Source organism: Trichoplusia ni, chromosome 17, assembly GCF_003590095.1.
Source record: "Trichoplusia ni isolate ovarian cell line Hi5 chromosome 17, tn1, whole genome shotgun sequence".
Lineage (NCBI taxonomy): Eukaryota > Metazoa > Arthropoda > Insecta > Lepidoptera > Noctuidae > Trichoplusia > Trichoplusia ni.
The window spans coordinates 494,118-508,512 of NC_039494.1; the positions used below are offsets into that span (position 1 = coordinate 494,118).

At 36.7% G+C, this 14,395-nt stretch overlaps 6 protein-coding genes across 6 annotated transcripts; 5 read left to right on the plus strand and 1 right to left on the minus strand.

The window, feature by feature from the left end:
• Nucleotides 1–1,469: 1,469 nt before the first annotated feature.
• Nucleotides 1,470–2,598, minus strand: LOC113502641 (histidine-rich glycoprotein-like). The gene is made up of 4 exons (XM_026884294.1): nt 2,590–2,598; nt 1,880–2,374; nt 1,635–1,801; nt 1,470–1,542 (listed from the first exon to the last, which is right to left on the minus strand). Exons 1-4 carry the CDS (start codon nt 2,596–2,598, stop codon nt 1,470–1,472), a joined length of 744 nt encoding a protein of 247 aa, XP_026740095.1.
• Nucleotides 2,599–4,886: 2,288 nt separating this feature from the next.
• On the plus strand, nt 4,887–5,912 carry LOC113502642 (histidine-rich glycoprotein-like). The gene is made up of 4 exons (XM_026884295.1): nt 4,887–4,895; nt 5,012–5,515; nt 5,594–5,760; nt 5,840–5,912. Exons 1-4 carry the CDS (start codon nt 4,887–4,889, stop codon nt 5,910–5,912), a joined length of 753 nt encoding a protein of 250 aa, XP_026740096.1.
• A 451-nt stretch (nt 5,913–6,363) lies between these two features.
• LOC113502643 lies at nt 6,364–8,018 on the plus strand. The gene is made up of 4 exons (XM_026884296.1): nt 6,364–6,383; nt 6,689–7,241; nt 7,351–7,517; nt 7,844–8,018. The coding sequence occupies exons 1-4, from the start codon at nt 6,364–6,366 to the stop codon at nt 7,899–7,901; spliced, it is 798 nt and encodes a 265-aa protein (XP_026740097.1). The 3' UTR covers nt 7,902–8,018.
• Nucleotides 8,019–9,767: 1,749 nt separating this feature from the next.
• On the plus strand, nt 9,768–10,263 carry LOC113502644 (histidine-rich glycoprotein-like). Its single transcript, XM_026884298.1, has 2 exons — nt 9,768–9,779; nt 9,868–10,263. The coding sequence occupies exons 1-2, from the start codon at nt 9,768–9,770 to the stop codon at nt 10,261–10,263; spliced, it is 408 nt and encodes a 135-aa protein (XP_026740099.1).
• Nucleotides 10,264–10,275: 12 nt separating this feature from the next.
• On the plus strand, nt 10,276–10,750 carry LOC113502473 (cuticle protein 19-like). The gene is made up of 2 exons (XM_026884056.1): nt 10,276–10,503; nt 10,591–10,750. The coding sequence occupies exons 1-2, from the start codon at nt 10,328–10,330 to the stop codon at nt 10,658–10,660; spliced, it is 246 nt and encodes an 81-aa protein (XP_026739857.1). The 5' UTR covers nt 10,276–10,327; the 3' UTR covers nt 10,661–10,750.
• Nucleotides 10,751–13,008: 2,258 nt separating this feature from the next.
• On the plus strand, nt 13,009–14,168 carry LOC113502374 (cuticle protein 19-like). Its single transcript, XM_026883921.1, has 2 exons — nt 13,009–13,720; nt 13,802–14,168. The coding sequence occupies exons 1-2, from the start codon at nt 13,545–13,547 to the stop codon at nt 13,869–13,871; spliced, it is 246 nt and encodes an 81-aa protein (XP_026739722.1). The 5' UTR covers nt 13,009–13,544; the 3' UTR covers nt 13,872–14,168.
• Nucleotides 14,169–14,395: the final 227 nt, after the last annotated feature.

Sequence of the window (14,395 nt, forward strand, 5' to 3'; positions counted from 1 at the left end):
GCATTTAATTATGCCTGGATCGTCATGTTCAGAAATCCTCAAAATTTAAATCACTTAGTTCTAATCATAGCATGATCAAGTATGAAAACGCCTGTTGTTAAACATGTCATAATAATATAAGGACCACTATCTAATAACAAAAAGTTTAATAGACGTCTCTCTAGATGGCGTTACGAGACACATAAGAAGCGGCCATTCATTTACAAGCAGACTAAGTACTTTTATCAATATTTTTATTGTAGCGGCAATGTGTTTTTGAAAAATAATTAACATAAGCAATGCAATGCACGCAAGCACTTCGTCATTTCACAACATTTTAATACATTAACGTATCTATTCGTTGTTTAAATGAATAGAGCATCTAGATCATTCGTCAATTTTTAATATTCATAGTTTTTTAAAGCTTTAAGTAGATTAATATTGAACGACTGAAACTAACAACTTATAATGATTTCAACTTATTAAAAATACCGTTTCTCATAAAAGGAAGCAGAGCGCCCGACAGCTACATAAATATATTATTTTGCAAAAATAATCGGAATTAATTCTTTACAAAAACAATAATGATGGTCCCATTTAGTTCCAATACTCAGTTATATCAATTTCATTATATTTATACCAGTGTTTTAAGTAGTTTACATTGTGACAATATTCAACGACCTGTGCCAAACGAAAGTATGACAGAGCGCGTAACAGATGGCGTGAGAAGTTTAATGTAGGTCGCATTGACACGTAGTTAACGTCAACGTTTGAGTTTTTTTTTGGGTTTTCATCCTTAGGGGTTATATTAAACCATTGGTCTGGTAGCTGTCTGCGGAAGAATTTGGACGCGTGCCCACGTGCGAGGAGACATACTGGGGGGTTTTAGCCGCTAAAAGTCCGGCACGCCCCTCCGCCTCTATAAACGGTCTGGTAGCTGTAGTCGGAGCAAGTCAGAGTTCCGGATATTTGACTCAAACATCTAATTATCAGAGTGTTATTTTTTATTTTATCGTTAAAACAAATACAATGTGATGAGTAAGTTGAAGTATCGTGGAACATAAAAAATCAGTACGGTTTTTACCTAAAAGTTATAGCACTGCCATACATTTTACAATCTTTGATGCATTTTATACTTCTTCGTACTTATTGTTCTGATTCAATAAAAAAATTGCGAAAACGGTTATGGATAAATTAAGTATATACCTGCTGACAAGCAGAGTTCATGCTTCAGTTTTGACGTTCACATCGAAATCAAAAATTCTTTCATGTATAAGTAGTAGGTACCTACACCAAAGCTACGCATAAAAATAATTTTTAATGGTAAATTTAATTGACGAATGATTTAGAGACAAATACTGTCTTTCCCTAAACTTGGCTGAATTATAGTAAGTAAATTTTAATGAAATTAGCAAGAAAACTCGAAAAATAATAAATAAATAAATTTATTAAATCAGTCACAAAATAGAGATCAGTCCGGTGAGGGTAAATCAATGATGGTGATGATGATGATCGGGGACGATGTGCTGGGCGTGACCCTCGATCTTCACGTCGGCGTTGAATCTGTAACAAGAAAAATATTTTGTTAATCCTCGTCAATAGGTGAGTGAATACTGAGATAGCAGAAGTAAATTTGGTAAAATTTTTAAACTTACCCGTTTTTATGGTCGGAGTGGTACTCAACAAGCCTGACAGTGCCGTCGGGCTGGTGCAGGCTGTACGCGCCCTTCACAACGTCACCATCGCGCGCCTCGTGCTGGGACTTGATGTCATGAGTGTGGGGGTCAGACACTTGGTAAGCGAACTCGTATTTAGGATGAGACTAAAACATAAAATAGCGTCATTAGATTCATGAAATTCGTTGGCAGTGAATTTAAAAGGATTCAATTATAAGCCTTACGTAGTATTCAACGTGTTGTTCGGTGGCATGTCCGTGGTGAGCTGAGGAAGCTTGACCGTGGTGGACAGATTCGTGATGGTTGACAGTCTCATGTTGGGTGTGCTGTTCATGGTGAACGGGCTCATGGTTGTATTCCTGGTGATGGACAGTCTGGTGTTGGGTGTGCTGTTCATGATGAATGGGCTCGTGGTGATACTGTTCGTGGTGGACAGGCTCATGGTTGTATTCCTGGTGATGGACGGTTTCATGTTGGGTGCGCTGTTCATGATGGATTGGCTCGTGGTGGTACTGTTCGTGGTGGACAGGCTCATGGTGGTAGTCACCGTGGTTCTCCTCGTGGAGCGCGGGCTCGTGGTGGGTGGGGTGAGTTTGGAGGATGACAACGCTCTGCGAGGAGACGGCGTGTCCGTGACCGTGGTGGTCGTCGTGACCGTGGCTGTGGTCGTACTGCGGTAGTGCGGCGACTGTCGCGACGAGAGCGGCGGCTAAGATGACCTAAAAATTATATTATTAGTGGGTGTGTCTTAATTAGTATTACGATTTTTGTCAGTACAAAAATTCTAGCAAGAATTAAGACACTAAAACTATTTTTTTTTATCCATTTAAGAAACTAAATATTCCTATAAAAGTAAAATACGTTTACAACAGTAGAGCAAAGACTAGCAAAGGCCAGAATTATATAAAATCTCATTATTTATTTAATCATATACCTTGTACATGTTTACGTGCTGTTCCTTCTTGGCTTACTAAAAGAGAATGATAATTATTCAAAAAACGTAACTACATGTTATACGTATTAATCTGAAGGTACTGCATTTCACCTCACAATATCAAACAGTGAAACTTGTTTGTATTTTGTCTGAAGGGAAGTTGACCTTAAGTGAAACGTTGAATGGAAAATTATTTTTAATGTTCCAAAAAAATACATATTTTTTAACAAGCTACAAATCTGAGTGAAGTTAATTTATAAGTAGTTATTATTATTTTTTACACAAAAATACATAGAGTACTTAGTCTGTAATAACAATGTCGTAAATAGGATAAAGATGCCGAACCACGATTACCTATATTATAACCTATATAAAATCAGAATACTTGTAATCTTAAGACACAAACATTGTTTAAGTATCTCATTCAATTTTAATAATTGTTTACATTTGCTTACTGACCGCTGCATGCACAAAATGATAAAATATTAAAATAGGTACATAGGCAGGACAAGGATGCTTATCTCATAAGAAATTCTACCGTCAAACCGGATGATAACGGATGATAACGGTAGTGCCTTCAGGCTAAAATTAAATGTGAACATTGATCTAATTAAAAAAGTATATAGTATTTCGAATTCGGATCGAAAACAAAATATTGACAAGGCGTTGAGAAGTGTCCACTAATACTTGTGGAAGACATAAACGCTTGTCTCAATTGTAATCAAACATGTGACACTTTTAACAAATCTGTTATTAGCATAAATTCGTAGCACTTTTACCAAAAAGTTGTTCATTTAATCTTCATTATACACGGTGATTTTTTAGTCGTCTTACAAAAGCAGCCCAATTCATGTAACCGACGTACTTGGTACTTGGTACTTGGTGATGGGCTCCTTTTTCCGCACGTAGGCTCTAAGTCGGCCCATTGTGCGTCAAAACGTCAAAGTGTAATGAATACTTTCATTTCAATAAATGCTGATTTGTTTATTACATGTAAAACTTTTGTTGTCCATAGGGTGATACCAGGAGATCAGATAGTAGTATTTCATGAGGGTTGTAGCTGGGGAGCACGAGGGCGGTACCAGGAGAGCACGTAGCCGTAGTTGATTAGGGTGATACCAGGAGATCAGATAGTAGTATTTCATGACCTTAGAGTAGGTAGCAGTCATGAAGGGATTACCAGTAGAGCAGTGAGGGTTATAGCTGGGTAGCAGGTACTGTACGCGTGAGAGTAGGGTGGGACCTTAGAGTAGGTAGCAGTCATGAGGGGATTACCAGTAGAGCAGGTAGCAGTAATACATGAAGGTGGTACCATTAAATCGGGGAATGGTAGTCAAAATCAAAAATAAACTAGATATCTATTGGCAGCACCCATGAGTTTGGCTCTAAGTTGCAGTAGATGTATATGAAGGTGGTTGCGATCTTGCTGAAGGGCCGCGATTAGCATAAAAAACTAATTCAATCGGCAATATTAGTAAATCATGTGTTTCTTATTTACAACCTATATACAACTTAAAATGATTACTTAAAAACAATCAGCAATATTATCATCGACTCTAAGGCGGTATGAAGTCCGCCGGGAAAGCTAGTAAAAAATAAAATAACGAATACCCCTAGGCGCCATTATTTTTTTTTTATCAATAACTAAGATAATAAGTACGAAGAAAAATTAAACAAGAGAAATATGAAATAAACTCTTAAAAATGATAAAAACACCGCCACCCGCGCCCCTCGCCATTGTTACATCGGACCGTGCTCGCAACAGAGCTGTGTTTCTAAAAAACTACGAATTGCATCATAATATTGAATAAAAATTGCATTTTAAATTTATTCAAATCTCATAAATACCTATTTTTTGTATCATGAACGTGTTCTAGTCATTGGATACATGAACTGGACTGCTTTTGTAAGACGACTAAAAAATCACGGTGTATATAGGGTTTAAAAAAATGTTTTGAACAAACATAATTCTTAAAAAAGATAAAATTACATTTTAAAGGTCCATAAGATAAATCGAGCTCAATGGAAAAAACATATTTCCATTGTTTCGCGTTGACTTTGATTTTGGAACCCTTTCGCCGCTAATGAAAGTTTTGACTTGAACAAAATTTAAGGTAATTCTGTCACTCAAGGCGAACATGCATACCAAAAATTACCAGCTTGAAAACATGTTATGTAATCGCGTTATACATCTCACTGTACTTAAATCACTATAAAAAGATTTAAGGTGCATTAAAAAATATCATTCAGTGTTTTGTGATTGGAGAAGTAACAGTTCCTAAAACAGAAACAGAAAAATGTTTAAGGTACTTTAAATTAAATATAAAATAATAATAATAATCACTTTTTTATTCATTTGGAAATTTGGGGCCATCGAATTAAATATTTCAATCTCAATATTCAACAATATTTTACTTCCCAGGTTATTTTAGCCACCGCTCTCGTCGCGACAGTCGCCGCGCTGCCGCAGTACGACCACGGCCACGGTCACGACGACCACCACGGTCACGGACACGCCGTCTCCTCGCAGAGCGTTGTCATCCACCAAACTCACCCCACGCACCACGAGCCCACGCACCACGAGGAGCACCACGATGACTACCATCATGAGCCTGTCCACCACGAACAATACCACCATGAGCCCATCCATCATGAACAGCACACGCAACACCAGATCGTCCATCACCAGGAATATAACCATGAGCCTGTGCACCATGAACAGTACCATCACGAACCCATTCATCATGAACAGCACACCCAACACGAGACCGTCCACCACCAAGAATACAACCATGAGCCTGTCCACCACGTAGAATACCACCACCAGCCTATCCACCACGAAATCAGCCATCATGAATCTGTCCACCACGGTCAAGATTCCTCAGCTCACCACGGACATGCCACCGAACAACACGTTGAATACTACGTAAGACTTATAATTGAATCCTTTTAAATTCACTGCCAACTCATTTCAGGAAGCTAATGACTATATTTTATGTTTTAGTCTCATCCTAAATACGAGTTCGCTTACCAAGTGTCGGACCCCCACACTCATGACATCAAGTCCCAGCACGAGGCGCGTGATGGTGACGTTGTGAAGGGCGCGTACAGCCTGCACCAGCCCGACGGCACTGTCAGGCTTGTTGAGTACCACTCCGATCACAAAACCGGGTAAGTTTATAAACCTTACCAAATCTGACTTCTAGCATCTACAATTCTCTAAATTAATAATATATTTTAATTGTTACAGATTCAACGCCGACGTGAAGATCGAGGGTCACGCCCAGCACATCGTCCCCGAACATCAGCACCACCATCATTGATTCACTCTGACGGACCGATATCTATTGTTGAACCTTAGCCATAAATTGTTGGTCGTTCTGTAATGAATGAATATTAAATACAAATTTATTTATTCATAAATCCTATTTTTATTTAGTCCCTAAGCGTAATGTGTTAACACAAACTAAAAATGCATTCAACGTGCCAGAAACCAGATTTAATTTAGTTTACGTTACCAAAGATAGAAAAAAATTTAGTAATGAATAGAATCATGATGAGGATGATCAATTATATACCACTGTGCTTACTCACAATACTCCAAAATAGAAGTATTTTTTTATAATTTTAGTTCTACATTGATAAAATACAATTTATCTAAATCAAAACAGATCAACACGCGATTTACCGGAAAATTGCAATAAAATAAACTCAATAAAAAGTGACATAATCTGGTTGAGTGCTAACAAACACGTCAATTTACACTTTTACGAAATGATTACAAACATCAAAAAGTATATCGTGCATAATTTCACTTGTTAGTAATATTTCTAATGAAATCAGTCTCACTTTTATTACATTTACGCTATTGATATAAAAGACGTTGGCTTAGAAAAACAAGTATCAATTCAATCCTGGATTCGGATAAAACAACAGCTAAGAAAATGGTGTTTAAGGTAAATTGAATATTGTTAAAAGTGTTACAGTGATGTGAACAGTTATAATCTACGTTAATGAAAAAAGGGTGTTAACAAAATAAATGTGTTTCTCAAAAGCTTGAATTTTAGTGCCACAGTTCTAAATCATAAATACGAATTAGTAAACATGATAATATCGAATTTGCTTGTTTCTTTTTTCAGATTATTTGTGGTCTGAGCCTCCTAGTTTTAGTCGCTGAATCGGCGAAGCATCATCACAAACCAGCGTTTTCATCACAATATCTCTATAAACATGACGGCCATGCACAGAAAACTTTTATTTATGTGCATGAAAAGCCAAAGAAACACAAACATGACGAGCCAAATGATGGCTCTTACGAAGAGCCAACATTTTTTGAGGGATCACCAGAAGAAGAAGGGCCTACATTCAATGCTCCATCAAATGAAGGGCCTATTGTGAATGGGGGTCTAACAGTAGTTGAAGGACCTAAATTTGGAGCACCGACATACGAAGGCCCAGTTGAAGGACAAACATTTGGGGGCCCATCACTTGGGCCACCAACATTCAGTGTACCAACGTTTATCACACCGAATTTTGGAGGTAACTCTTTTGAAGGAGCGTCTAATGAGGAACAAAGTGAAGAAGATGTCAGCCACGATGGGCACAAAAAACACAAAAAGCACAAGAAACATGAAAAGCACGTCGATTACTACGTAAGAATTTATATCATATTCTGCATATAAATCAGTCGCTGTACTTGTAGGAAAAATTGATTCCAGACAAAATCTATTCTTCTCATTAAAATCATAATATTTTTTTCAGACACACCCAAAATACAAGTTCGCCTACAAAGTAGAAGATGAGCACACTGGTGATAAGAAGTCCCAACATGAGCATCGTGATGGTGACAAGGTGAAAGGTTTCTATGAACTGCATCACCCTCACGCGGGACACAGGCATGTTCATTATCACGCTGACAAGCACAGTGGGTAAGCTATTATCAAGTGAAGACTTACGTCTTACAATACGAGTTGCTATGACGAATATGAAAAAAACTAGTTATTTCCCTTCTTCTTCTTAAAATTTTCTTACATTTCAATCAACCCTTAAAAGGAAATATTGTGTATTGAATTCATAACGTATGAGAACGAATGAGAACGTATTGTAACGCTTCATAAAATTAATTCAAAAAATTGATGGTTAAAACTGAATTATCTCTTGCTCTATATTTTCATGTATCTATCTACTAATCTGGTCGGTTATAAACAAAAGCTGCATATTTCAATCATTTTTATTCGTTACTGTTTGATTTCAGTTTCCATGCTGACGTGAAGCATAGCACACACCACGTGGTGCCGAAACATCATCATTAAACTAAATACTTATTGTTAACCTTAAGTAGTTAATTAATCTGTGATTTTAAGTTTAATTTTACGATGAAATATATTTGCACTGACTATGTTTTTATAATTAAATAAGTATAAAAGTAACACATGTTTTTTTTTCTAAGGAAGCCTTCGACCTCTTGTAGACCTCACACATACCTGCACCTATACACAACACCTATAATCTAATCTCAAAAAGAATTTCTACAAAGTTTTCACGGGAGATATTACTATGCACACAGTGGATTTGGCTAGGTCACCATTACCGGCTATCCACGTAGTCAACAGACATTGCGTAACATAAAAGAGCTGTAAATTAAAAAAAAAAATAAGAGCTAAAACCAAAAAAACAAATATTTAAAGACACAGATGAATCTGGCCATAAGTCCTCATTAACACATTGTAATATATTATTTATGAAATCAAAATAATTACTGATGCTCAAATAAATGCAGCCCTTTTTTACTAAAGGATTCAAAAATTCTTAATTTTCATTGTTCTGATTTTAAGTGAGTGTACTGTCCTTGTACGAGTATGCAGGCAGATAAGAAAGTGTCCCTTGAATAATTAGCATACTGTTTTTTTACGACTATAATGAAGAATGTTTATATTCTTGTAATATTTCGGCCCTCTTTCAAGGTCGACAGGACTTTCTCAAGTCAGCCTTGCATGAATTATGTTCATTAGTGTCATGAGTTATTTTTTCTTTTGTTTGAGGTGAACTAATATTAGTTCAATCTCCTATCGAACAACAAAAAAAGTATAAACTTGTGTTAAACTTCAAATTTATACGTGTAAACGGACTGGTGACACTGAAGGATCCTTACAAATAAGCTAAAGTACAACAAATCGGTTAAGTGACAATTAAATTTGTGGTGTATAACCTACTCACAAATTTAATTAATAAATACCTATAAATTAAATAAATAAATGTGGACAACATCACATACATTGTTCTCAACCCAAACTAAGGGCCACTTGCAGGAATACTTTAAAGGGAGATTTACTGGATCAAAATCTCGTTTTAGGTCTAAATCTGGTCTAATTTAACCTCTAAATTTAACCTCTTGGTCATTACAGATATAGCCTAAAACCATGATTTAAAGGGACTTAAAATTTAAACCGGCGTGTAGGTCGGTTTAAAGTTGTTAGGAGATTTTAGATAATTTGCTGCAAGTGGACTTTAGTTGCTAAAGCACTTGTGTTATGGAATTCAGATACAAAGAAGGTACCACAAACACCCAGACCCGAGACAATGTAGAAATGTGAGATTTTACATTCACCCGAACGGGGATCGAACCCGGGACTTCAGAGATAGCGATACCTTGAAACCGGTGCGTACGCCACTCGATCACGGATGTCGTCAAAACGTTATAACTTTAAGCACTGGAGTATTTTTTGTCATAGCAACATAAATACATCATCTGTACAAAAATCTACTGTCTAACAGACGGATAGAAGGACGGACCGCAAAACTTCAGGAATAGGGTCCGGTTTTTACTCTTACGGTTCCGCCTAATAACTCCCAATGTCACAAAAAAAAGTAAAAGTACTAAGCTTAAAAACAGGTGCTGTTATTACAAGCTCATTAAAAATTACAAGTCGACACTAATCTGCCAAATAAAACCTGATCTCAAGAAACAACTAAGAGTTATTTAATAAATTACGAGTCCTTCAATAATTGTCGCAAGCATTCCGACCAACTGACCGACTGTCGACACGTTCAAAATAAAACTTGTTATATTTTTAGTCAAAACTTGATTTTGTGCCTTGTATAAAACGCTCTGGTTATTTTCAAAATTATCAGTAATCACAGTACCTTCGTTAACGATTATCGCTTAATTATTATCAAAAATGTTCGCTAAGGTAAAACATGCTCAAATTATTAAATACATTATAATATTTCAATTCATGCACTTCAATTTTTTTTCATCCTTTTGCATTTCTTTATTAGGGTTTCGTATTGGCCACGGCTTTGGCAGCGGTACTAGCTGTGCCACAAAACTATCACCACAATCACGGCCACGCGTCCTCATCTCAGAGTATTGTACTGCACCAAGCCCACGAGCTTCAACACGACTACCAGGGTCACCAGCAGGAACATTACCAACAAGGACACCAAGCAAACCAACATGGAGGACAACATGGCCACGCTTCTTCATCACAGAGCATTGTGTTGCATCAAACTCACGAGCCTCAGCACCATGGAGGCCAAAATTATGAGGGACACGAGCAGGGACATTACTACGGAGGTCACCAGGAACAACACGGTCACGCTTCCTCAGCACAAAGCCTCCACCAGCACCACGGACATGGGACCGTCAAACACGTTGAATACTATGTAAGATAACAATTTATTTTAATAATTATTAAATATTTAAATTGTTGCTAATAATAAATAATTATTGCTCTGTATGCTTCAGGGTCATCCCAAATACGAGTTCGCTTACCAAGTGACGGACCCTCACACACACGACATCAAATCCCAGCACGAGACGCGCGACGGTCACCTCGTGCATGGCGAGTACAGCCTGCACCAGCCCGACGGCAGGGTCAGGACTGTCAAGTACCACGCCGACCACAAGACTGGGTAAGTGTAAATACTTTAGCCATAGTTGAGTTGTCTTTTTATTTAAACATAATTAGACTTTAATAACGTATTGTATTGTCATTACAGATTCAACGCTGACGTACACTACTCCGGTCACGCTCAACACATCGTCCCTGAACACTCTCACCACCACTGAATTTACTCGGACTGATTGTTATTATGTTTGTTAAAGCTCCAGTTGAATTCGTTTTAAGTCTGCAATAAATGTGATTAAGAATATGTAAAACATCGTTTCTATTACTTACTAACTCTTTGTGTAAATACACATCATATTGATATCGACGAATACCCAAAAAGTTTTATGACCTGTTAAATTGCAGTAGTATTTACTTTAAGCTGATGTGCTGTGTCAATGGTTAAAGTTATGTGAATAAGGGGTAAAACATATCCCATAAAAAATTATTCAAAGCATGTCTATCTTTTAAGGTCGATTCATTTTTACCTTGAAGGTAATATTATGGTATTTTGTCTTAGTAAAAACGTTACTTAATTGTTACAAATTCGCCGTCAACATATTTTTATCTCAAAGAATATCTTATGAGAGGCGATAAAAAATAACACACTTTGCAGCAAAATAATGATTGTTGTAGACCGGTTGCTGATTCGTTTTAAACCTAAAAGACTAAACCGATTAAAAAATTAAGCTGATGTCGCACCTTTTAATCTCAAAATCCAATAAGCCCTATAATATAATTGCTGATGAAACCAAGTTTAATGTTTGTTGAGTACGCTTTGTAAATTGTAACTTTCCCAGTAGGGTACCTTTGCAGCACCGACCCGTTTCAGGAACCAGGATTTGAAACTGAGACATCGAAGTTAATGACGCATTTTTAACCACTTCACCAAATTTCACTGTAGGCAATGGCTTTTAATTAACATCAAAGGATTTGATAGCGTAATGACTGAAAAAAAAGAAACTGAAGGAGTATGATGAGGTCACATAATTGACACTGACACTTGATTAATAATGTTTCTTATCTATACTCTATATACTAATATATAAAGCTGAAGAGTTTGTTTGTTTGTTTGAACGCGCTAATCTCAGGAACTACTGGTTCAAATTGAAAAAATATTTTTGTGTTCAATAGATCATTAATCGAGGAAGGTTTTAGGCTATAAACCATCACGCTGCAACTAATAGGAGCGAAGATACAATCGAAAATGTGGAAGAAACGGGGTAGCCACGCGGACGAAGTCGCGGGCAACAGCTAGTGTTAAATATTCAGAATCTGAAAGACTTCTTCAACCAGATATTACAATGGACAGCGACTCTCAGAATTTAAAAAAATACCCCCGAGGCATTAAAAATGCTGAAAGAACCCCGAATCTGCTGTTGTAGTAAGAATTCTGAATGCTTAGGCTTATATTCACTTTTTAATCTTCACTACTCGTGTACTTGACCATCCTATAACTTCCAAATTTTTAATCATATGCCGAGATCCGTCTTATTGACGTTCACACCAGTGGATAATTATAATTGGACTAGATTTAAACTTCAATCGGAACGAATTTATTGCGTTTCGTGTATGAAGCATTCTGATCCATTTTGATGATTCTGGAGGTGCATTCACCAAAATCTAATTTGTGCTTATGTAATATTATAACGTTAAAAACGACTATTTCTAACACTCACCGTATATTTCCGAACCCTCTAGTAATCCTTAATCTTTGGTTTATACTTTTAAGTTAAGTTTACACATTCGTAGCGGTTGGCCTATTCAAAATATTATATGCTGTTGTGAAAACTTACCGAATTAAATCTCACACTAAATCGCACGACTTCAATAGGGTTCTTTAACCTAAAATATGAGCTTCAGCAATATAACCACAATGCATTTTAAAGTAAGTTGATTAAAGTTTATTTTAATCCTTTACCTGGCGAAGAAATTCCTTAATTTTATAAAACTAACTACTATAGAGTTAAGACTAATTACTTGAACGGTTTTTCCACTATAGTCATAACAATTAGACAGCGATAATATTTTCTTTCTATTCAGAGATTTTTTTTATCCCTCCGTTTTTTTTTTTTGCATTTCTCCATTCATAAATTTTATAGTTAAGTACCTGATATGATAAACTATTAAGATTGAATGCAATCATAACAATTTATTGTTATCTGTTTTTAAAGTGACACGATACAAACATATTAGGGTTAAATAATATAAAGAAGGGTCGAAGTGAAAATTAATATTTGACTAAGATAAATATAAAAAGCCTTAAAAGTGCGTCCTTCAATAAATCGTAAACATTTCAGTTGACTGTCCTACCGTTGGCAAGTTTAACTCGTTTTGAGTGTTACATTTTTGGATAAAACCTGATTATCTGCAACATATAAAACCGTCGTGTTAAAATCATATTCATCAGAAATCACTGTACCTTTGAACAATTACCATCAAAGCCCAAATATCAAAATGTTTGCTAAGGTAAATCTGACAATTATTTTTCGTTATTTATTTAATTATAGTAATTAATTCTCATAAAAAATCTAGATTCAATGTTAAAACTTACAAATATATATTTTTAACTATTTTGGAATTCTTTTTAGGCTTTCTTATTGGCCACTGCTGTGGTTACAGTCATTGCTGTGCCACAAGACTATCACCACAATCACGGCCACGCCACCTCATCTCAAAGTATTGTGTTGCACCAAACCCACGAGCCTCAACACCACTACCAGGGTCACCAACAGGAACATTACGAACAGGGACACCAAGCAAACCAACATGGTGGACAACATGGCCACGCTTCTTCATCCCAGAGCATTGTGTTGCATCAAACTCACGAGCCTCAGCACCAAGGAGGCCATCATTATGAGGGACACGAGCAGGGACATTACTACGGAGGTCACCAGGAACAATACCATGGAGCACAACACGGTCACGCTTCCTCAGCACAAAGTCTCCACCAGCACCACGGACATGGGACCGTAAAACACGTTGAATACTATGTAAGATAACAATCTATTCTTACAATCATTAACTATTTTAAATTGTTGCTGACACAAAATATTATTGTTTTTTATGCTTCAGGGTCATCCTAAGTACGAGTTCGCTTACCAAGTGTCGGACCCTCACACACACGACATCAAGTCCCAGCACGAGACGCGCGACGGTCACGTCGTGCACGGCGAGTACAGCCTGCACCAGCCCGACGGCAGGGTCAGGACTGTCAAGTACCACGCCGACCACAAGACTGGGTATGTGTAAACACTTTAGCCATTGTTTAGTTGCCTCTTTAGTTGAACATACTTTAATAACGTATTTTATTGTCATTACAGATTCAACGCCGACGTACACTACTCCGGTCACGCTCAACACATCGTCCCTGAACACCCTCACCACCACTGAATTTACTCGGACTGATTGTTAGTTGTTGTTGAAACTGTAATTGAATTTGTTTTAAGACTCGAATAAATATGATTTTAAGTTAATAAGATGAAATTTTTAATGATTTACCACTCGGAGTAGTCTTTTGTGCCGTCTGCCGTCGTTGGCGATGAGAAAAATACATAAGTTTACATTTTTTCTTTACATGTAGTTTACGTACATTGTATGTTTTTGTACATTGACCTTGATTAGGCGTAGAGGATAGCATTACTAATGACATACTTCTCTTCTCAAAACTGCCAGAAAGGAAAAAAACAGTTTTTGAGTTATATCTACACTAGCCTAAATCACTACCACAAGACAGGTAAAGTGAGTGATTTTCGTTTGCTTCTCGATTGTTTGAAGAAGCAATTTAAATAGTTTAATAATAAGTATTACCAGTGGTGCAAATTCTTATAATTTTAATTGAATGGTATGTTATTTGCATCAACTAGGTTTCATGAAATATCCTATAGCAGTAATAATAATTGAAATAACATGGCGTT

What these genes read in the sequence shown, in the direction of transcription:
- LOC113502641 (XM_026884294.1), bottom strand. An exon ending in AACAACACGTTGAATACTAC is followed by an intron (nt 1,802 to 1,879) that starts GTAAGGCTTATA and finishes TTTATGTTTTAG; the next exon opens with TCTCATCCTAAATACGAGTT. An exon ending in CACTCCGACCATAAAAACGG is followed by an intron (nt 1,543 to 1,634) that starts GTAAGTTTAAAA and finishes TTCTTGTTACAG; the next exon opens with ATTCAACGCCGACGTGAAGA.
- LOC113502642 (XM_026884295.1), top strand. An exon ending in AACAACACGTTGAATACTAC is followed by an intron (nt 5,516 to 5,593) that starts GTAAGACTTATA and finishes TTTATGTTTTAG; the next exon opens with TCTCATCCTAAATACGAGTT. An exon ending in CACTCCGATCACAAAACCGG is followed by an intron (nt 5,761 to 5,839) that starts GTAAGTTTATAA and finishes TAATTGTTACAG; the next exon opens with ATTCAACGCCGACGTGAAGA.
- LOC113502643 (XM_026884296.1), top strand. Translation starts at nt 6,364, where the DNA reads ATGATTACAAACATCAAAAA. An exon ending in ATGATTACAAACATCAAAAA is followed by an intron (nt 6,384 to 6,688) that starts GTATATCGTGCA and finishes AATACGAATTAG; the next exon opens with TAAACATGATAATATCGAAT. An exon ending in CACGCTGACAAGCACAGTGG is followed by an intron (nt 7,518 to 7,843) that starts GTAAGCTATTAT and finishes GTTTGATTTCAG; the next exon opens with TTTCCATGCTGACGTGAAGC.
- LOC113502473 (XM_026884056.1), top strand. Translation starts at nt 10,328, where the DNA reads ATGCTTCAGGGTCATCCCAAATACGAGTTCGCTTACCAAGTGACGGAC. An exon ending in CACGCCGACCACAAGACTGG is followed by an intron (nt 10,504 to 10,590) that starts GTAAGTGTAAAT and finishes TTGTCATTACAG; the next exon opens with ATTCAACGCTGACGTACACT.
- LOC113502374 (XM_026883921.1), top strand. Translation starts at nt 13,545, where the DNA reads ATGCTTCAGGGTCATCCTAAGTACGAGTTCGCTTACCAAGTGTCGGAC. An exon ending in CACGCCGACCACAAGACTGG is followed by an intron (nt 13,721 to 13,801) that starts GTATGTGTAAAC and finishes TTGTCATTACAG; the next exon opens with ATTCAACGCCGACGTACACT.